Source organism: Carlito syrichta, unplaced genomic scaffold (assembly GCF_000164805.1).
Source record: "Carlito syrichta isolate Samal-C Ts95f unplaced genomic scaffold, Tarsius_syrichta-2.0.1 Scaffold313991, whole genome shotgun sequence".
Classification (NCBI taxonomy): domain Eukaryota; kingdom Metazoa; phylum Chordata; class Mammalia; order Primates; family Tarsiidae; genus Carlito; species Carlito syrichta.
Window position 1 is genome coordinate 492,640 of NW_007258087.1, and position 22,873 is coordinate 515,512.

The 22,873-nt window shown below is 49.9% G+C and overlaps 1 protein-coding gene across 1 annotated transcript in view; it reads left to right on the forward strand.

Moving 5' to 3' along the window:
- The window catches only part of VWA5B1 (von Willebrand factor A domain containing 5B1), a 41,923-nt gene extending 24,103 nt beyond the window's left edge, over positions 1–17,820 (forward strand). The window contains exons 12-21 of the mRNA XM_008070740.2: positions 780–963; positions 2,092–2,282; positions 6,239–6,440; positions 6,899–7,213; positions 8,982–9,119; positions 11,754–11,867; positions 13,963–14,037; positions 14,661–14,730; positions 15,493–15,610; positions 17,090–17,820. Of these exons, the coding sequence (XP_008068931.1) occupies positions 780–963; positions 2,092–2,282; positions 6,239–6,440; positions 6,899–7,213; positions 8,982–9,119; positions 11,754–11,867; positions 13,963–14,037; positions 14,661–14,730; positions 15,493–15,610; positions 17,090–17,596 (1,914 nt within the window). The 3' untranslated portion in view covers positions 17,597–17,820. The remainder of the gene's footprint in view (positions 1–779; positions 964–2,091; positions 2,283–6,238; positions 6,441–6,898; positions 7,214–8,981; positions 9,120–11,753; positions 11,868–13,962; positions 14,038–14,660; positions 14,731–15,492; positions 15,611–17,089) is intronic.
- The last annotated feature ends 5,053 nt before the right edge of the window (positions 17,821–22,873 follow it).

Here is a 22,873-nt window from a genome sequence, read left to right on the forward strand (position 1 = left end):
CTGGGGACTGCTTTTTAAAAATATATATGTACTCTTACGATATATATATATATATATATACTGTGTGTATATATATATATATATATACTGTGTGTATATATATATATATAGTGCACATATGTATACCTATACTGTGTGTGTGTGTGTGTATATATAATATATATTCTATACCATATATACATATATATACTGTAATCTTCCAATAAGGTAAGCTAAAGAAAAGAAAATGTTATTAAGAAAACCACAAAGAAGAGAATATACATGTACTATTCATTAAGCAGGAGTGGATCATCATAAAGGTCTTCATCCTCACTGTCTTAACACTGAGTAAGCTGAGGAGGAGGAAGAAGGGGGAGGCAGGAGAGGCAGCACATAAATTTTATTGAAAATAAATCCACATGTAAATGGACCTATGCAGTGTTGTTCAAGGGTCAATTGCATTTATATCATGGAGATGAAACAGAAGGAACGGATGGTTTATTTTGTTAATTGTACCTATTTGGAGACAGGAGTGGCATTTAGAATTACATTATTTTAAATTTTAAAGATTAAAGTCAATAATTAAAAACATAAACCACATAAGCGATATGAAAACATAACTCCATTCACCTCCTCTTGGACAGAAATTTGCCTCCGTTTCCTAAGTAAACAAAAAGCTGTTATGTCAGTTTTTCAGATGTGAACACCCCCACCCCTGCTCCCACCCCTTGCTGCCCTGTGGAAGTCCTTCTTAATGTCTAGCTTCATTCCCAGCCCTGTTTTCTCTCCCCCCACTCCAGGACATGAGGCGACAGTATAGCATGCTGCATTCTCAGGAGTCCAGCAGCTCTGTCTTCTACCACTCTCAGGATGAGGGACCTGGCCCAGACAGTGGAGATTGTGCCAAGAATCTGGGGGTGTATTTCAACCTGGGGCAGGTCAAAGATGCCCGGCCAGTCAGCAGAGACTCTACCACCAAGCCCGGTTGGTCTGCTGCTCTGATTCCTACCTCTTACTGAGCACTTATTGCATGCTAAGCACTTTGTATAAACCATCTCACTGAATAGTTAGCAGCAGCAGAGGTAGGTACTATTATACCATTTCACTGATGAGGAAACTGAGACTTGGGAAGAATTAAAGCAACTTGCCTAAGCTCATGGAGCCTGAAAGAGGTAGAGTACAGTCAAAGAGACCTACGTGACTCCAAAGTCCTAATGAAAAGATTCTATTCAAAGGGTAGTTACCAATTCCCTACTAAGGCTGAGTGCAATGTGGGAAGCAGTAACAATTCAGACTTGTCATCTGCCCTTCCAGAGCTCTCCATCTAATGAGAGATATGACTGGCCCTAAGTCTCAGAGAAAGCAGAGTGACAAGGGCCACAGGAAAATTTAGCAAACTGAGAATCCCAGGAGAGATAAGCACATCCACTAGAGGATATTAACAAAGATTTCATAGGCTGGGTGTGTTGGCTCACACCTGTAATCCTAGCACTTTGAGAGGCTGAGGCAAGAGAATTGCTTGAGTGCAGGTGTTTGAGACCACCCTGGGCAACGTGGCAAGACCTAGCTCTCCAAAAAATAAAATAAAAAATTAGCTGGGAGTGGTGGTACTTGCCTGTAGTCCCAGCTACTTGGGAGGCTGAGGCAAGAGGATTGCCTGAACCCAGGAGATCAAGGCTGTGGTGATTCATGATTGCACCACTGCACTGTGGCCTGAGTGACAGAGTGAGATCCCGACTCAAAAATTTTTTTAAAAAGTACTTCACAAGGCAAAGCAAAATCCTGGCTCTTAGAAGTAGGGAGGGAGGGGAGCTTCCTGGCAGCAGGAACTGCCAGAGCAAAGATGGTGGAGGTGTGATACTTACACCACTTGTTGCTCACTTAGTATGTCAGGAGCACATTGTACCTTAAAAAGGAGCAGAGGAGAGAGTAGCTGGGGAACTGGCTTAGGGCTAAAGTGGGTGGCTCTGGCCACTGGATGAGGCACCCACACATATTTTAGCAGGCACGCAGCAGAGAACCTAAGACACTTCCAAGCAGGAAGGGGTATGCAAGCCCCTCTCTTTTCCCACTGTATCAGCCTAATGTTTCCCCGTCACTATTCCTGTCCAGCTCTGCACCTCTCCCAGCGACGGAGGGCATACAGCACCAACCAGATCACCAACCCCAAGCCCTGCCCGAGGGCCACCACAGCCAGCGACCCCACAGTGAATACCAGGAGATACCCACTGCGGAAAGCCAGGCTGCAGGACCTCACCAACCAGATCAGCCTGGATGCCCAGCGGTGGCAGATTGATTTGCAGGTACCCAAGCTGGGCAGGCTGGGGAGAAGCTGGGGATGGTCACGGGTAGGGACAGCTGTGTCTCTTGCTTCAACCACAGGACACGGTCTGCAACCTACACTGTGAAGTGAGCCACTCCCCCCTCCCTTTTCCGAACCTTCTTCTGCCCCACCCCCAACGTCACCTTCCTAATCATGACACCACTGATCAATTAGCTCACTCATTCCCTGCAAGCAGCACCTCCCACTTGGCAGGAGCATCTGCATCGACTCTCTCGTTTGATTTTGCTGCAGCCCTGGGAGAGGAGAGAGCTTGTGAGCCAGCCACTCTCACTCAGTGGAAATTGAGGGTCAGAGAGGTAAAGCAACTTATCCAGGGTCGCACAGCCAGTCAGCAGACTGCAACACAGGACCCTCTGCCTTCAAAGTCCTTGCTTCCCCCCACCCCCGCTAGCTCACTGCCCCTCCTACAAAAATCCTCAGAGTTATACACTCACCCAGGGTAGAGAGAATTTGAGATTCAGGCAACCACAGCAGGAAGGGTCACCCACTGTCCCACTAAGTCCAGGGTTTCTCAACCTCAACACTATTAGCATGATAATTCTATGTTATGGGGGGCTGTCCTGTGCATTGCAGACTTTATGGCAGCTTCCCTGACCTCCGCTTGCTAGAGGCTGGTGTTACTACATAGCACCACTCCCAGTCATGACTACCAAAAATATCTGTAGACACTGCCAAATGTCCTCTGGGGGGCAAAATCACCCAGTTGAGAACCACCACCCTACACCAAATGGTTGTCTACCCATTTTCTTATGAGTGGGTTCCCTGTCGATTCATTCTTATAAGTCTCTGGTTCCTTTTCACTCTCCCCTGGATGCCCCCTCCCACCACCTCATCCCTCCCTGCCTCCTTATACACACGCACCCACTCGCCAAGGGCAGGGACTCTGCCACCTTGTCCCTCGGGGCCTTCTCTGTGCTTACCCAGAGACCACCTGATGCAGTTGGAAGGCATTGGCCCTGCAGTCAAGCTGACTCTGCTCTTCAGACGCCACTCAACTCTCTGAGCCCCACCTGCCTCATCTATAAAATGGGAGAATAATTTCTGCAGATGACTGAGCTGCCATCCATCAACAGATAGTTATCGGAAGCCAACCATAAGTGGAGGGCTCTTGCGGGCATTGGCCAATGAGAGCTGAAGTGCCTGGCCCAGCACCTGGCACACAATAACCGTTTTTTGATGGCAGCTCTAGTTGATCAGCGTTCTGGGCAGGCTGGCTCCCCTTTGCTTCCCTCCTGCCTGTCCTTAGCTCTTAAGGCCCATCTCTGCTCACCTCTTGCTCCCTCTCCTTCCTAGCTTCTTCCCCAACCTAGGTCTCTCCAACACCACTGTGTTCTCTCTCTCTCTCTCTCTCTCTCTCTCTCTCTCTCTCTCTCTCTCTCTCCCCCCCCTGCAGCCTCTGGCTGGATAAAGGGCTAGATTGTCAACTTATTCATTGCCATGGAAACCTTAGCAGCTTCCATTTCTGTCTCTGACCTGGTGTGGTCAGAGATGATGAAGAGGCCGGGCTGGGGAAATCCCAGTCTTTGATTGTGGTGTGAGGATTAGGGAATGATCCCTTGGGACTCAGCAGCCCTGGCTGGGGACCAGTTCCCACTGAGGCCATTCTGGGAGTCCATTTCTTCTCCCACACCCTTATACTATCCCTAGGACTTCTGGCCCAGAAAGATAGAAAGGCAACCCCCATTTAATGGAGGGAGGTAAGGACCATCTTTCTCCCGATAGATACTTGATAGGGATGAAAAAGCTCCCGTGGGTAACAGCTGGCCTAAAAAGTTCTAACTAGTAAGTGCCTTTGCATCCTCATCCGCTCCCCCTACCAGAGGATGTATATGGTCCCAGAGACTTGAAATTCATTTTTAATTAATTTAATATTCTTCCATTACAAAGTCATACATACTCAGAGTTTGCAATAAAAACCCTCAAACAATTCAGTCAGGTGTAAAGTACAAATAAAAGTTCCCCTGACCTATGTCCAGACCTACTTGGTCCTGAGTATTTTCTTCTAGAAATGCTACACACACATACATTTTTAAAAATCACAAATATAAGAGCATTTTCTTGAAAATGGTCTTTGTCATGAGTGTTGCAAATATATTTCTCAGTTTATCTTTCACCTTTTGATGTCTGTTGTGTATCAGCACAAAAATAGAGACATTAAATCAGCAAAACAAAACAAAAAGTCCATTAATTAAGGAGTCTCATTCTGTCTCCCAGGCTGGAGTGCAGTGGCACGCTCCCGGCCATCGCAATGTTGACCTGCTGGGCTCCGGCGATCCTTCCGCCTCAGCCTTCCAGGTACTTGGAACTACAGGTGTGCACTACTACGCCCGGCTAACTTTTTATTTATTGTAGAGAACGAGGTCTTGCCAAGTTGGCCGGGCTGGTTTCGAACCCGCAGGCTCAGGCAATCCACTCGCCTCGGCTTCCCAAAGTGCTGGAATTACAGGCTGAGCCACCGAGCCCAAACCAACTCACTTTTTAATGCCTTTTTTATTCACTTTTTAAACATATACTATGAAATTACTCTTTTGGTGAACAGTTCTATGGGATTTGATAAACACATATAGTCATGAGATCATCACCACAATTAAGGCACAGTACAGTCACTATTTTTTTAAAAATACGCTTTATCTTGAACATCTTCCCATTTGGGTATAAGAAGCCTATTTCTTTTCAGTGTTGTGTGGTGTTTCATTGCATGGATTATTTGCTAATTCCTCCTGATGAATATTTAGTTTCCAGATTTTTACTTTTACAAAAAATACTACAGCATATATACAGTATTTGTGCATAGATATTTGCACCCTTGTGTATTTCCACAGGATCGAATTCCTAGAAGTAGAATTTCTGGGTCAAAGAGGCTTGTGTATTTTAATTGCTGCTAGATAGCACATTGCTCAATTGTTCTGTCTCAACTGTATACCAATTTACACCCCCAACCCCTGACAGTACTTGAGAGACTCTGTCTTCTCATTGACCACACTGGGTGTCATCAAACGGTTATACCCAATCTGCAAGATAGAAAAAAAAAGTGGCTTACCTTAATTTACATTGCTCTAATTTTTCATGAGGCTGAGCCTTTATTCATGGGTTTATTGGACAGTTTTGCTATAAACTGCCTGTAAATGCCTTGAACCCCTTATTCTATTATGTGTATCTTTTATCCCACAGTGATTTATAAGAGCATTTTCTTGAAAATGATCTTTGTCATGAGTGTTGCAAATATATTTCTCAGTTTGTCCCTCGCTTTTTGAAGTCTGTTTGTACCAGCCCAAGAATAGAGAGATTAAATCAACAAAACAGAACAGAAAGTCCATAAATAAAAGCAAATGTGCATGAAAGTTTTGTCGGATTAGAGGTAGAAAACCATACACTGTAGGGACTCAATGGAAAAGCTGCATTGAATAGTGTTGAGATCTGCACCATTTGGAAAACCAAGGAAAGACTGGTTCCTTTCTTCTTACACCAAAATAAATTTTATGTAAATCAAAGATTTAAACCACACAAACAAACAAAAATGAAATCCCAAAAATTCTAGCATATTTTTTAGTGAGAAAGACCTTTTAAGCATGACATATGGGAAGACATAAGGAAAAGGTTGATAATTTTAACCACACACAAAAAAATGTTTAAAACTTTATGGCAAAAAAAAAAAAGCAGGCTTAGAATTATTCATGATGTGTGACTTTCCATCGTGTTCCGTGTTTTGAAATTTATCCGTGGTTTGGGGGTTATTCTTGTTGATGTTTTCATGGATAATGGAGACTAGGTTATGTATTCCTGGGTACTGGAGGAACAGTGCCCAGGAGGGGCTGTGATGCCCAGGGAAAGAGCTGTTGGGGAGGGGCGGGTGGGAGGAAGGGGGGTCCAGCCAACCAGGGGCTATGCCTCCTCCGCCCCCTTTTGCATCCCTAGCCCTTGCTGAACAGTGGCCAGGACCTGAGCCAGGGCCCCAAACTCCACGGCCCAGGGGCCCGCAGGCCCTCTCTGCTGCCCCAAGGCTGCCAGTCATTCCTGCCCTTGGGTCAGGAGACCCCAGTCTGGAGACCCATGAGAGAGCTGGACCCTGGGTCCAGCCTGACACCTGCCTCGGACAGCCGCAGCCCTGGGGATCTGGGTAAGTGACTGCAGGATTCAGGACTTGACTTGGGACATGGAGGAATCTTTGTTGTGGCTCACCTACAGATGACAGGCCCAGGCAGATACCTGTGCCTGTGTCCTTGGGATCTGCTGTGGCTCACCTCTCCCTGAGGACCTCACCATCCCCTACTTCCCCAATCACCCTAACCCTTGGGTGATCTGTGAGGTTGCAGCTCCATTCTCTCTGCCCAAGTGCTCCATCCCATCCTGTCTGGTCCCTTCAGGTACTGGTTTCCTGGGAGATGGATCTGTCCCTCTCTTGGGGACAAGCCCATGCCATCCCAGCTGTCCTCGGAAAGAAGTCGGAGATGTCTGTTCCCTCGGAAGGTGGAGGGGGTACTTGCTTAGGGGTTCCTAGGGAGAGATGATGTCCCCTGGAAGTTAACTCCCTGACCCCCAGATCAGCGTTTGGCCCTCTTGTTCTTCCGCCCGCAGAGCCGTCCCATCATTCCTCCCTCTTCGAGATGGAGACGTCCTCGGACTGGGAACCCCTAGCCGAGTCTGAGGAGGGGGCCAGTCCTGGCAGGCCTGCCACCCCAGGCCCGGTGCTGGGCAAGGCCCTGGTCAAGGGCCTATGCGACAACCAACGCCTGCAGTGGGAGGTGAGCTTCGAACTGGGGCCCCCCGGCCCGGAGCCGGGCAGCGCGCGCGACGCCGACCTGTGGAATGAAACCTTCCATCACCTGGCGGCCCGCGCCATCATCCGCGACTTCGAGCAGCTGGCGGAGCGCGAGGGGGAGATCGAGCAAGGTAAGCGCCCGGGGCCTGCGCCACCTCCAGCCAGCGGCCTCCGGACGGCCCCTCCCAATAGCTGCACCAGTGCCCTGCCCACTTCCCTCCAGGACACGCCCACCTCGGCCCCGCCCCCTGCAAGCTGCTCCCAGGGTCCGGCCCACTCCCTTGGGACCCCCCTCTTCGCCCCACTCCCTCTGCAGAGCCCCGCCCCGTTTCCCGCCCACTCTCCTCCCCGGCCTCTAGGCTCCACCTCCCCATTCTGCTCAGTGCCGGAGGTCATTCCTTATCCTCATCTCACAGTTCACTGTTCCCCCCACTCCTCCTATCGCTGCCTGGAGGTACCCTCCCTACTCCCAACACTCCCTCTTCCCCCAAAACACACACACACACACACACACACACACACACACACACACACACACACCGGGGTTGTCCCTTTCCTCTTGGTTCTGCCCCCCCGCATTTCCCTGCCTCCAAGTGCCCCTCGTCTCCAGCCCTAACCTCCTCCAACCCTTCCACCCCCACCCGGTGGTCCTTCCTCTTCTCTCACGCCTCCTCCCCTTTTCCTATGGCCCCCCACTTGCCCTCACTTCCCAGCGCTGCTCCCCTGCAGCACCCCCTGTAGGGCACCAGAGACAGAACAGTGGCCAAAGCCTACACCTTCCTCATGAAACCCCCAAGTCCAGTCGGTCCAGGCACTCATCAACACCTTTTACTTATTGCGGACCAGCTAGAGGCCAGGCTCCCGCTGGACCCTGTAGAGGCAGCGGAACTGCACAGTGAACAAAGCAATCACTGTCCTTCCTTACCCATGAGTGCTTGGCGGACTAGCAGGGATGGCAGCCCTGTCAAATAATTACACAAATAATGAATAGAGTGCATTTGTCCTAAGTGCTATTAAGAAGAAATGGAGGGATCCAGGAGATTGTATAACAGAGATGGTGGGGGAGCTCATTTAGTCCAGGAATTGGGGCAGACTTTACTGAGAAAGTGACTAGTGGGAGCTTGATGGTGCACGCTTGAGAATAGAAATAGAAAAGAGTTATTTCTTTGCTGTAGGTTTATGCTTTATTTATACAGTAATATTATATTGTTTATTTTATTTGTGTCATTTATGTGTTACTTTTTTCTCTTCTCATGAGCTCCTCATCTCAAGGTTTACAAAGCATGAGTCTACCCTTCATCTCCTTTGCTGCTGGCACAACCTTCTAGAGGCTGAGAGCCACCGGGATTGCTCTCCTGTTTAGTGCAAAGGGCCTGGGTTTTAGGGCCAGACCATGCTGAGTCCTGATCTCACATCCCTTACTAACTCACTGTGTGACCCTAGAGTCGCCACTCTCCCTCTCTGATTTTCAATCTTCTCAGCAGTTAAATGGGTCAGATCAGTGGCTCCCGCCCACCAGTCAGGGGACCTATGAAGTCCTAAAGCAGGGTGCCCATTAGACCTCTGCAAAATTAAAATATAAAATAACAGACAACTTAGTGAGTTGGGCTTTTTAAAAATAACACTGCAGTTATTTAAGGGAAGTAGCTGTCTTGTATTCTGAGATAACATCTTACGTTTTTACATTAAAATATCTTTTATTTTGTGAAATGATGATGTGAAATGATGGTGGGTTTTTTTTAAAGTGCCTTTAATTAGAAAGTTGGCAACACCTTGGTTTTAAGGGCTTATTTAATCCCAAAGATGGGGACCACTGCTCGAGTGCTCCTGCTGGCTTCCAGAGCTTCCATGTTAGGGAGGACTTTATGAGTCCAAACATAAAAGCCTCTGCCTCCTCAGGGTCCAACCGCCGCTACCAGGTGAACGCCATGCACACCAGCAAGGCCTGCAACATCATCAGCAAATACACAGCCTTCGTGCCTGTGGACGTGAGCAAGAGCCGATACTTGCCAACTGTGGTGGAGTACCCCAACTCTGGTAAGACAGGTGAGCGGCTGCGGTGCCCCTCAGGGCCAAGCAGCCCCCGGGGAATGGGGAAGGGGGCTGAGGTGCAAAGGATCACAGACCTACAGGGAGGGTTCAAGGCGGGGTCTTAAAAACAGAAAGGCCCCCCAGCGGGTGGCTTGGCTGCCATGAGGTGGGGACACATAGAACACCATCACATTGCTCTGCAGAGTCTGGGAGTCCTTTCCTCTCTCTTTTTCCCACCTAATGAAAATGACTTTGTTGTATTTCTCCAGCTGGGATAATGATATGAGCTCATTGTAGAAAATTCAAAAATATAGAAAGACATAGAATAAATAAAATGACTTGGACAGACAGACATTCAGGAGTGAGTACTCGTTATCTCCTTGATGGGACCAGCTTTCCAGACTTCTCTGTATGAATACCTACTTGGAGAGAAACCAAAAGACAGATCATTTTACACGAATTGGATCCTGCAATATGTGCTATATTTTACAAAATATGGATGTGGAAAGTATCTCTCCATGAAGGTGAGCCTACAAAATCATTTTAATAGCTCTAACACATTCCACTGCAAGGAGCTGTCATCATCAGAATAGACAGTGTTCCAAAGCACTTTGCATACATTTTAAATCACCTGACCTTAAAACAGCTCTGCATGGTAGATACTATTATTACCCTCATTTCACAGATGGGAAACAGAGGCAGAGGGGGTTAAGTAACTTTCCCGAGGTCTCACAGTGGTGTCCCTGTTCTCTCCCACTCCTCTCTGCTGCCTCTTAAGATTTATCACAAACTTTTAAACCTATTCAGACCTTTAGTTTATTCTCCGTTTGGTTATTGTAAATTATGTGGCAAAGAACATCTTTGGCCAACTGTCTGGTTATCTCCTCAGGGTTAATTAACTCTTAGAAGTAGGACTGCAGTATCAAGGGTATGTCCATTTAAAATTGGGATGGGCCAGGTGTGGTGGCTCATGCCTGCAATCCCAACACTTTGGGAGGCAGAGGCGAGAGGATTGCACGAGCCCAGGGGTTAGAGACCAGCCTGGGCATCTTGACGAGACCTTGTCTCTACAATTAATCAAAAAATTAGCCAGGCATGGTGGCACGCACCTGTGGTTCCAACTACTTAGAAGACTGAGGCAGAAGGATCGCCTGAGCCCAGCAGGTTGAGGCTGCAGTGGCCATGAATGTGCCACTGCATTCAGCCTGGGCGAAAGAGTGAGACTCCAACTCAAAAAAAAAAAAAGAAAAATATAAAATAATAGGTAAAATAAAAAGTAAAATAGAATAAAATAAATAGGGATGTATGTTACCAAACTGCCCCCACCTGCACAAAGGTCATTCCAATGTCCATCCTCTCCAGCACTGAATATTGTGTATCTTTCTCAACTTAGCCAGACTGATAGGCTAGGAAAGAATCTCTCTTAGGATATTTCTTTAATTTTTTTGTGAGATACTTTTCGTGTTCGTGAGTTATTTGTGCTTTTCTTGTTTCTGAATTACATTTTCTTGTCCTTTGTGGTTCCTTTGTTTTCCTAGAAGACCTCCAGAAAGAATTGTGTTTGGGAACAAAATGTGCCCTTCCTCATTCCTCCTGTCCCCCTTTTGGCACCCCGTATCTGTGGTACCAAAGTGATTAGCCACACATCTCACCCTCCTCGATGGCTGCCATTTTAGGCAGTTCAGCAACCAGCCAACCAGCCTGTTGCCTCACTGGGTGGTCTCATTATTCACATTGTTAGGACGATTCTCCTTCCCAACGTCTCTGACCAGCCTGCCAGCACCTGAAGTCATAGCCTAGGAGGACAAGAACCCGACCCATATCTTAACTCAAGTCCCAGAGCCCCCTAAGATCTGGATCAGCGCTTCCCCAAGTGTGTTCCAAGAAACTAGAATCTTCGTTTCATGTCCTGTGAAAAACCACCTAGCAGAAAAAATGGAAAATATCAAATTAGAAAATATATTTAGGAACTGGATTAAATAAAGCTCAAAAGCTTTCTTTACAGCAGAACTTCTCAGAGCCTTTAGGATGTCAGTGTCCATCAAGAGGCTCAGCAAATGGACTATATCTTATGCAACTTCTCCCAAACTGATTCCCTATTTTTGAGGAACAGTTTACTGACTAGTGTTCTCTGAGAGTGGGGAGCACAACATACTTTAGGGTACTGTAATTTCATCTCTCTTCCACCCACCCCCTCTTGATGAGGCTCAGGGACTTCAGGAACCTGCCTTGTGGGAGGGAGACCGGGATGATGGGTCTCTGAGACAGCAAACAGAGACAAAGTGTTTTGTTTTTTCATTTAACTAGAAAACATTGCTGCTTCCTGAACATTATCTCAACAATAGTATCTACCCACAAGGTAGGTATTATTAACCCCTTTTTCCAGATGAGGGAACTGGCTCAGAGTGGTTAGCACTCCATCCAACTGGTAAGGGATGGCTGGGGCTCAAACCCAGGTCTTTCTGACTCTAAAGCTCATGGTCTTAACTTGTACTGTGCCTTTCTGCCTTTGGAAATATTGAAGCCAGAATCATTTCTGCCAGCCTTGGGGAGAAGGCAAATAACTGGCACATTTGGGGAGAAGGCAAAGGATTGGCACGTTTGTACCCAACTGCCCCTTTCTCCTTGTTCTCCATGAAGGTGCTGCTTTGCGGGCGGTCAGCTCTCGAGTCCTGACCCGACAGTGGAAAGGCACCCCTGCTGGCTTCAGACGGTCGCAGACCATGCTCAGAGAAGACTCGGCAGCAGGAGATGGCAAATTTCAGACCCCAAGTAAGAGCCACCTCTGGCATGTTCAGAAGTCCGGGACCCTGGAATTATGATACAGTCATGTCTGAGGTCCCAGAGACCTCTCTCTGAGTCTGTGCGTGGGGCTTAGGCAGGTCTGGGACAAAGCCAGGCCTCCAAGGCCCTCTGAGACCTGCGAGGGGCAGAGGGACTCAGGATGTCTGAGCACACTGACCCGACACAGCTCTCTCTCTGCCAAAGAGCTGCACTGCCTCCCTGCCCGTGCCATCCCTCACCTCTCCCCTTCCAAGGGCTGCTGACCCTAGTGGCTGTTCCCTGCCTCTGGCCTCAGAGTCTTCCCAGGCACCAACTGCCAAGAAATCTAATGAACAAGGGAAACAGTGAAGAGCAGAGAGGCAGTTCCATCTGTTTGGGGCCTACCATCTGTTTCCTTCAGGATTCCCAGCGGCCTCCTTGGAACCTTCACCTGATCTCCTTATGCCTGCAGCTTGGCTCCTTGAAGAGCCACGATTTGACCCTCTTGTGACCTTGCACTAGTTTGTAGGATGGCCTTAACCCTCTATGTCCTGCATGGGTGTGTGTCTTTCCATCTCTCTAAAGACAGCCTTACTGCTGCACTAGTCCTAGCCCCTTCCTTGGTGCCCTCACATGTGCAGTGCTATGCATGGGAAGGACATCAGAGGTCCCACCTGGCCACCAGCCCAGCCACCCAGACCATAAGAACTGTAATGCTCACAGACATTGATGGGAGAAAAAAAAAAGAAACAGAGAAAGTCTTTTAAATTAAGGAGTTCTGCCAACTTCCTGGTCCCTTTGGGCTCCAAAATCCAGGGGAACCAGCTCTGCCCCTGAGCCAAGCTGAGTTTCCAGACCTCAGAAAATTCATGGTCTACCCTTTCCTTTCTTCAAAGCTCAGTTCTTGTGGTCCATGGCTTCCATTAAATCCCAAATCTCTTCCTTTTAATTGTCCTGTTTCATGCCTGCATCTCTGACTTCTAAACTCTCATTCTACCCCAAGCCCTTTCCTTCCCTAAGGATAACAATGGCTAACACTGAGAGTTTTCCATGTGCCAGGCACTGTTTTAAATATCCATGACTCCTCACAGTCATCTTGGGAGAGTTTCTTTTTATTTTCCCCATTAAGAGATGAAGAAACTCAGGCTCAGAGCGGTTAAGGGACTTAAGGTCACACAACTGACCATGATGGAGCCAAGGTTTGAACACAGTGTTTGGCCCAGAGTCCATGCAGTTAGGTCAGCATACTCTTTGCTTCCTGGTTGCCTCAGTCATTCAGTCACCAGTTCATTTTTGTGCTATGTGCTTGGGAGGGTGCAAGCAGAACTCCATGTTGGCCCTCACAGAGCTAATGGTCTCCTGGCAGGAGACAGAGGTTTTGCTGAACATATATGTTCATGAAGCTTTCCCCAATTTGGATTACTCCGTTATAATAGACTGCCCTGTCATTCCCTAACCCTTGAAATAGTAATCAGAACAAAAGTCACCTCAATGATGCATTTTGGACAAAGGATGCACAATTACCCCATTTTACAGATGAGAAAACTGAGGCTCAGAGCCCTCTGACATCCAGTGCCTTGTTATAGTGCCTCCTGGAGAGCTGGCATGAGCCCCTCCCCAGTGAGGCACAGAGCTGGTGAGGAGATACCCACTCCTTCCCCAACCCCCCGCCCTCAGGTCCCTGATAGCTCCTGCTTCCCTGCTGGGTCTGCAGCTCAGGACTTTATCAAGCACTTAACCATGGATAAGCGCTCTCTGTGTATTATCTCATTTAATCCTTACAGCAACACTGTGAGACAGTGTACCATTATCCCCAACTTGCAACCAAAATTTGTGAAGTAACTTTGCCAAGGCCCCACAGCTGGTCAACGAAGAAATCAGGATTTGAACCCAGGCATGTGTGACCTTCTTGTGGGGCAATGTTTATATCTTTGGAAGATGAAGAACCATCCAAGCTGGGCTAAAAACCTTGACCTTGCTCCCCAACCCACCCCAGGCCCTGGGAATTAGATTATCACTCTCCCGAGGGGATGGGAGGTGGGAAAGAGAAGGGAGAACCTGGGTCTCACTGTTCTTTCTGTCATAGATGTGGAGGAGAGCCTCCCCATGCCCCTCATCGAGGCCACATCCCCTGGCCACGAGAAGCACATTGCTTCTGAAGGTGAGTGGGCAGTCAGTGCTGCCTCTCTTCTTAATCAGTAGGGTGACAGTGATTGGTTTTGGAGTCAGGAGCGTGTCCTGACACCAACACGGGCCTCGAGACTTCATGGATTCCACACCTGTGAGGTGAACAGGATTATCCCCAATTCAAAGATGAGGAAACTGGCCCAAGGTCACATAGCACATTGGTGACAGAGCTGGGCCTGGGCTCAGGCCTCCCAATTCCCAGCTGAGAGACCATTTTGCCACCCCACTCTGCCTAGAGTCCTCCAGTAATGCACCAGGAAGGTCAACTCAGTGTCCTCATTTGAGAATGAGGGAGTTGACCTGAAGCTGTCACTGCCCCTGCAAGTAACTTTCCCCAAGATGCCAGGGCCTGCCTGCCAAGGACACTTGGAGGCAGGTTTTTTTACATGTGGACCACCTATTTCACCCTTCCCCACACCAACAGGGCCAGAAACAACCCTGCAGCCTAATGGTGAGCTCAGATCCCTAGGGACAAAAGGATCTAGACAAGTCCCTGCCCCCTCTGGGTTTCTGTTTCCCTAGCTGGGCAGTGAGCATTTGAGCAGCTGGACAGGGTCATCTGTCAGCTCTCACCTCTGTCGTCCTGTGGCTCTCCAGGTCCTGTGCACAGCCTGGCCACCAATACCCTTTCTTCCATGAAGGCCTCGGAGACTCTCTTTGGATCCAGGTAAGTAGATTTCCAGTGAGGGTACACACTACTGTCACCCATTTTCCTGGGGCTGTCGCTGGTCTGGAAGGCCAAAGAAAGGTCCAATGTGACATTTAGACAGGTATTAAGAAGGTCCTCCTAGCCAGAGTTATCATTGTCTTCTAGGTCTCACACTGCCTGAGCAGCCCCCCACCAAAACTGGCCCATGGTCTCTTTTCAAATGCAAATACCCCTGGAGGGCTAGCACACCACTCTTCTGACTCCTGGGCTCCACCAGAATACAGTATCAGAATACAGTGGCATAGTGGCTCATGCCTGTAATCCCAGCACTTTGAGAGGCAGAAGTGAGAGGATTTCCTGAACCCAGGGGCTCAAGATGAGCCTGGGCAGCTGGGTGTGGTGGCACATGCCTATAGTTCCAGCTACTTGGAAGGCTGAAGCGGAAGGATGGCCTGAACCCAGCATATCGAGATTGCGGTGGCTGTGAGTATGCCACTGCACTCCAGCCTGGGCAACAGAGTGAGACTCCAATTCAAAAAAAAAGAGAGGGTCATCCAAAGAACACTAACCCACCCCAATCCTCACTGCTGCTAACTCTAACTTGCTGAGTGCCCTGGAGCAGGGGCCTCTCCCTCCCTCCAGGCCTCCATTTCCTCAGCTGTCAAATATAGAGGCTAGAGGAGGCCATCCGCTGGATCCCTTCTGGCCTTGACTTTCAGAGGCTCCTGGGTGGGCACTGGGGGGTGAGATGATTCGGAACACCTGACTTCACCTGCACAGGCTGAATCTCCACAAGTCCAGGCTGCTGATGCGAGCAGCCAAGGGCTTCTTGAGCAAGCCACTGGTCAAGGCTCCAGAGGCAACTTCTGCCAACCAGAGTTTCGACTATATCCTGCTGGTGAGTGCCCCGACCCCTGGCCTCAGTCCTCTACTACCCCACTCAGCAGCAGGGCCTTCCCATGATCACCCCACCCACCCCTCCTCCTCCTCAAAGGGAAGGAGACCTTGGTCTTAGAGCTCAGATCCCCCGAGTTCTGAGCTTCCAAGAGCTTCCCACCCAAGCAGTCAGCCTGAGTCTTTCAGGGGTCTAGGGATATTGCTAGAAGCCAGCACCAGCATCACAAAAATTCTCTGCAATCTGCTGTCTTCGCCTTAAAAATTTGTGGGGGAATTTTACATTCTGCTCCACCGTCTATGTGTATCTGTTTTTTGGTACATAAAAATAATCTTTGAAATGACTCACAAGTGAGTAAAATTAACACCCCAGGGACATGCACCACGTTTAGCAAGTGGGTCTGCAGACACCCCAGATGCTGTAGCAGGGTGAGAAGCTCAGGTCTGGAGTGGGCTTCTTTAAATTGAGGAGCAGGGGAGACTGGTCCTGCCATATCTGGGGCCCCTCAGGGCTTAGGGGACAGAGGATGCTCAAAGAAGGGGCATGGTTTGAGTTTCACCCGTCATTCTGAATTTCCAAATATCCAGGGCAACAGAACACTATGCAGCGTTCATTCAACAAGTATTGAGTGAGTCTGGCCCAGTGCTAGACCCTGGGGAGACAACCTTGAGCTAGACAACCATAGTTTTTGTATCCGTGGTGCTAAGCGTCTCATGGGAACCAGGAACCAGGCAATTCTAACCCTTGGGAGCTGTCCACTTTGGTGGAGAAGCACAGGGACTGGACACCTAACCCAGGTTTGGGATGAGGGAGTGGGAATCAGAAATGAATTCCTGAAGAGAGTAGTGGCTAAGTCAAGACTTGAAGAATGCAGAGTTATCCAAGAGCCTACAGAGCTAGAGAGAGAGAAAAAGAGAGAAAGAGAGAGAGAGAGAGAGAACTTGGCAGCTGGAAAATGGAGTTTGAGAGGGTAAGAATCAAGGTTAAACCAGAGCTAGGTCATGCAGGACTCTGTTAATCATTTTTTGTACTTATTCTGAGAGACATTGAAGCCATTGAACTGAGCGTGATCTATGCTTTGCAAAGAGCCCTCTGGTTGCAGGACAGATTGATTGGGCAGGGACAGAGGGGAGGACAGAGGAGGGAGGAATAGTGTGAGGAGGCACTTGGTGGACTGCAGAGTGATTGAGAAAGTAGACCTGCTGGGACTTGGAAAGTGGCGGAGGAAGAAGGAGGAGAGCTGTCTGAGGCTGCTGCCTAACGAGGGGACAGTCCCAGGGACCGAGCGAGGTTTGGCGTGAAGATGATGACTTGGGCTTGCAATGTCTGTGGGATAAAGGATGGAGCTACTCAGTTGGCCTGGGTGTCCCAAGCACTCCCCAGGCAGGTGGGGTGGGATGGGTCATAGGGACCTGGACTTTGGCCAGGGCCTGAGACTGCATGGGCTAACACTGGCCCACTGAGGGGCTTTCCCATGCACAGGTATCTCTGCAGCTGGCCTCCGGAGCCTTCCTGCTCAACCAAGCCTTCTGCGAGGCCATCCACATCCCCATGGAGAAACTCAAGTGGACCTCGCCCTTCACCTGCCACCGAGCCTCCCTCACGGCCCGCCAGTCCGAGTCTAAGACCCCGAGTCCCCAGTTATGCACCAGCCCCCCACCTCAGCCCCCCTCCTGTGGTAGCATCCCTCTGGAGCCTCCAGCTGAAAGCAAGCCCAGCCTGGAGACGAGGGCGGTGGTAGAGCACACAGGGAAGCTCTGGGCCACGGTGGTGGGGCTGGCATGGCTGGAGCACAGCTCGGCCTCCTACTTTACCGAGTGGGAGCTGGTGGCCGCCAAAGCCAACTCGTGGCTGGAGCAGCAGGAAGTGCCCGAGGGGCGCACGCGGGGCACACTCAAGGCCGCTGCCCGCCAGCTGTTTGTACTCCTGCGGCACTGGGATGAGAACCTCGAATTCAATATGCTCTGCTATAACCCAGATTATGTGTAGTGGGGGAGAGGAGGCTGGAGGTAGAGGAGACGGACGGGTAGGGCCATTTGGGACTGGTGGGGGGTGTTTTGGGAGCTGTAGCCAATATATCAGTTGCTAGAAAGAGCCCTGGACTGGCAGTCAGGAGGCCTGAGTTCAATCCCAACTTTGCTCCCAGTCTAGCTGTGCAACTTTTGGCCAGTCTCTGCCTCTGTCTGAGCCTCAGTTTTCTCATCTATAAAATAAGAGGGTGAGAAGAGGGAGCTGGCCTGGATCTCAGATGGTTTGAAGGTTCCTTTCTGCCCAGACATTCAAACAGTCCTGGGCCTACTGCAACTGTGGGTGGCAAGATAAGATACAGTGGGGGATAAGATACTGTCTTTCTGGAGACAGACCACATAGGCACGGAGTAGAAACAACAGTTCCCCCTCAGATAAAAGGGTGGGTGAGAGAAGCCAGCCACTACAAGGAACCGGGCCTACGAGCTTGCCTCTAGGCACAGAGAGACCACCTAGACTGTTGCATTACCGGATAGGCTCTTGTCTCCTTGGTGACAGTCCCGACCCCAAAATCCCACTCAAAAGCTGACTGGAGAACCATTCTTCCCAACATTTGACAAAAGAGTCACTCGGGGCCTTTTTTTCTGGCTAGGAAGCTCCTTTTGTACATTTTAGTGTTGATTTGCAGATCATGTGTGACATCCTATCTAAAAAGAGGGGGTGGGCAGGATCGGGGAGACACCTTGTGAGGTGAAGTATTCTATTTAAGTGGTAGTGTGTCCAAAGTAGTCCCCCAAAAATAGGCATGGTCACAGGAGTCAGTAAAGAAACCAGATGACACCTTAAATAATGTACACGTTTTCAGGAATTGGGTAACATGAACTCCATCACTTGTACTGAGGAGCTAGAGAGGTGCTTCCGTGCACTGCATCCTGGGATGGGGGCCCTCTGGAGACATGCCACACTGTGGGAGAGAGGGTCCTTCTTGCAACAGAGAACCATGCTGGGCTGCAATGCGTTTGAGGAGAGCAGCTTCATCTCAGAGGCATGATGTGTCTGGTGAAATGAAAGAATTTTGAACTCCAGGGGGTTCCCTCACTCAGGCCACCATGTGATACCCACATGGGGATGGGAGCGCTCCAGCCTCAGATTCCCTCATGGCTGGTGTCAAGCTGTCCAGTCTCCTGCTGACTCCTGGGAGGTGGCTTTAGACCTCACCAGGGACGCCCACCAGGTTGGGACCCCAGGCTGAGTCCGTGGACGCTATAGCCCCCTCCCTCCAAGGCCTTCCCCTCTCCTTGTCCAGGTGCACCCCCAGGAATGGTTCCCATGGCCCTGGCATGAAGGGAGGGAGGGAGGAGACTCCAGCAGAACACCACCCTCCCCCCGCAGGTATGAAGGGAGAAATGGCAGCCCCAACAAGCTATGGTGCCCTACCTCAAATTCCCATACCCCTCAATGCCTAGCCTTCCTGCTATGCTGTAAAATCTCCCGGGAGGGATTCTCACTGCACAAGCAGCCTTTTTGAAGACTTAAGATAACATCCCTTTGCTGCTTCAGACTTACCCTTTGGGGAGAAGCCGAGGCAGACATTCTTTGACACTGTGGCCATCATGACCCCAGGTGGGGCAAGATTCCAGTCTGCGGTGTTGGCTCCAAGTCAATGCCACCAAGGGGGAGAAAGGCCTTAGGTTGTCTTGCTTGAGACTTAAGAAGAGAGGAGCAGAGCTGTGTCATCTCACTGCACACCTCCGTCCACACCCCCCAGGAAAAAAAAAATACCTCTGTAGCTGTGCAGGCAGCAGCCCCAGCTTCCGGGTAAGGATAGGGGAGGTGGTGTGTACTTCCTGGTCCACCACTCATGGAAAAATTGTCAGGTTGTGAATCAGAATGTCTGGACGCAGGTTTCAGCCCTGGTACTGGTTTGAGCAAGTGGCTTCCCCTCCTGGACACGCTGAAGCTGGGGCTTTCTCCTCTGACAGTCCAAGACCCTCTGCCTCAGAGATGTTTCCATCTTAGTGAACATGGCTTTGTTCTAGTTCTCTGTGTGACCTCGAACAAGTCATGTGTACATTTCAAGCCTCTTTCCTCCTTGACATAAACAGATTGGACTGGATTGTCCAGCACTCCCAGGTCTCTAGGCCTTGGTGGAACAATGACCAGGGCTCGAAGTGGCCCAGCCCCTGCCCAGTGTGGAGCACGATGCCTACAGGGAGTAATTGAGAAGCCTAGCGAGATGGCAGACACACCATCCCCATCTCCAGGATAGCTTCTGAGACTCTGCCCCTATTTCAGCCTGGGAGCTCTGCACCACGCTGGACACATGAGAAAACTGCCGATTTCCGCAAGCCCTAGCTCCCCTGCCCACCATCGAGGATACAGAGGAACAAATCCTCATTGGTTACAAATAACCCAAGAACTGCAGGGGGACATCTGAACAGGAGACATTTTTAAAGCACTTCAGTGCTATTGAGATGACATGCAGCCTTAGGAATCCGCCAGCAGGATCACTAAGCAGAGGACCTATAAGTGACTAGCTTTAAGGAAAAGATAAGAACCTTGGATAATTAGTACATGCATGGAAGCTAGCGTTCTAAAGGTTCTCAAGTAGGTGACACATTTACCTGCAAACTGGCTTAATAGAGATTAGTCAGTTTAGTGTGTTAAACCAGTCCTTGCTTTCGAGGTCATACAAAGGAACACATGCCCCACACTGATTGAAGGAATGCCCAACAGCACTGTCTGACAAAGCCCAGCCTCCGAGTCACTTCAGTGGGAAAATGCTGTGGGAAAATGCTAAGCCACGAGTTAAGGAACCCAAGTGTTCGTCTCAACTCCACCACCCTGTGCTGTATGTCTTCTGGCAAGTTGTTTGCTTTCTTTGAGTCCCGTTTCATGTTTTGAGGAATCATGGGGTTAAGCTAGATCGGCACTTCTAAACCTTTTCCTTAGGTGAGATGTAAATAAGCAACCCATGAGAAACCATTCCTGGGCAGACATGTTGAGGGCACGCTAGGAAAACAACCTCCTCCTGGTTAGGACAATTCATCTGTGACTGTGTGGCTGTGCGTTGTCAGACCCCAATGGCATGATCCAGCATGCCGCTCTGCCCAGGTTACTCAATTGAAAACGCTGATCTAGGTCTCCCTTAGTGTTCTTGAAACACTAGAAAGCCTTTATTGAATGCCTGCTGCATGCCAGGCATACTGGGGTACAAGAGAACACACGAGGTACTGTCTCTGTCCTTTTGGTAGGTTGGCAGGAAGCATTCTAAGAGCCTCTGTTCCGTGAAGCATTTTCCCACTCTCTGGTGCTTCTAGTGGGTTCGTCTTGACTGGTCCTTGAATGTCCTGCCATGTAGTTGTGGCCTCAGTCATGTGCTATCAGGCACCCTGTGGACGAGCAACCAGCCCCCTGACACTCACTCACGGTGTGGGTGCAGCTGGCCACAATAGCACACGGTGTGGCACGGCCAGAGGGAGGCTCCTCCTGGGGGCTTCCCTCTCCTGGTGGAGCAGGGGTGTCCCTGCAACAGAGTGCCCTGAGGGTCCAACCTCCTGCCACACATAGACGCAGAGCCCCGGCTCTGAGCCCCCTCAGTCCAGGAGACCAACTCCAGATGCTGAGAAAACTGGGCCCCACACTCGGGCAGCCTTCCACTGGACTTGTCCATAAGCAGCCTCAGTTTCCAGCCTGCCCCAGTGTTTTCCCAGCCGGTCCCCTCCCTCCGTGTGGCAGATGAATGGTGTCTGCTGGCCTCCACTGACCTGACTGCCACTTGTTGTGACTGATGACAGGAGCAGCTGGTTCCAAGACCAGCTCCTGATGGGTTTTCACCTGCTCTTCGGATATACGAAAAGGGCCTCACCTCCTCCCTTCTAGCAGCTTCACCTGGCCCAGCTGTCAACAAAGATTTCTGGAAGTTTCCTCTAAATCCTGACTTGCCCCCTGTGGGTCCCTACCCTTATTTGAAAGCCCCGTTCCCTCCTCTCTTGGCTACTGTTCCCCTTCTCTATTCCTTGGCAGGGACTCCCCACGAGAGGGTGTGGGGAAAGGGGTCTTCCCCATCTGCATGCAGCCTGCCCCCTGGCAATTGACTGCCCATCGACCTGCCAGGCTGGAACCTTCATGACACCCCAGTACCTTTCAATCAGGAAGCCCAGTGCTGCCTCTCACTATTTGCTCATTGCAACATCTCCAAGTGGTCCCCAGATCACGCCTAGTGCCCTGGCAAGGGACAGGGACTGGTACCACTACCCCAGGAATAGGGCAGGCGTCCATTGCCATGGCACTTGGAAGATCTTTTTTCCCCCCTCACCATTCTAGCAGGGACTAGAAAAGTCAACAGAAACAAAATGGGCTCATTCTTCAGCTGTAACATAGTGTGCTCCACAATGCCAGTGTAAAAATAACCAGGGCAGGGGTGTGTGTGTCATTTTGCAGCTGGATAATCTGATCTGCAGAGATCTGTCCCAAGGTCAGGGGCTTGGCAGCAACTCCTGGCCAGGCCTACAGCCCCCTACTGCGGAGCATGTGACCCATGTGCCCACCCCTGCCCCTAACCCATTGACTTTAGCCTCTCAACAGCACTGCCTCCCCAGGTTATCTGACAAGGTGGGATTTCTCCTGTTCATGCTGCAAATCTCCTTGGCTCAGGGCCAGCTGTCTTGAGCTTAGAGCTGCGACCCCTGGCAAAGCGCCTCATCTCAATGCAGCTGACCGTGGCGACGCACGTGGTGTAGTTTCACTATTCACCCAGGTGGCTTTGGCTCAAGTGGCATGGCTGGTGCTTGTCCCCGTCAGAGCCTCAAGTGCCTACAATGTGCTGCCCGTCCCCTCGCCTGCTCACCTGTACTGTCCCCACGGTGCCTGTGATACTTCCATGTTCTTGGAATACACGTCACCTGCTTGCCTGGTAGCCAGTTACGTAGATGTTATAGGCGACCCAGATGTCGGCCGTCTGTGCCCACCAACACTTAGTAAATCCTACCCTGGGTCCGTGTATGTTTGTTCTCAGAGGAATGGCTTCTTTGTACATGGTGGCTACTGTTCTTTTCTAGGCTTTGAGCTCATAAAATCTGTTGACTCTGACAATATGACAAAATTATACTTGTGTCTGCTCTTTTGTTCTCAAAGCCAAGAACACTTGGCTTTCAAACTAGTGGTTTAGTGATTTGTTTGTCTCACTTAATGTGTCACATCTGTCTTGGTTTTGGTTCCCCATAAGATGACCAGCTGTCCCAGTTTGCTCAGAACTAAGGAAGACTGCCAGGATGTGGGACTTCATTTTTAAAACTGT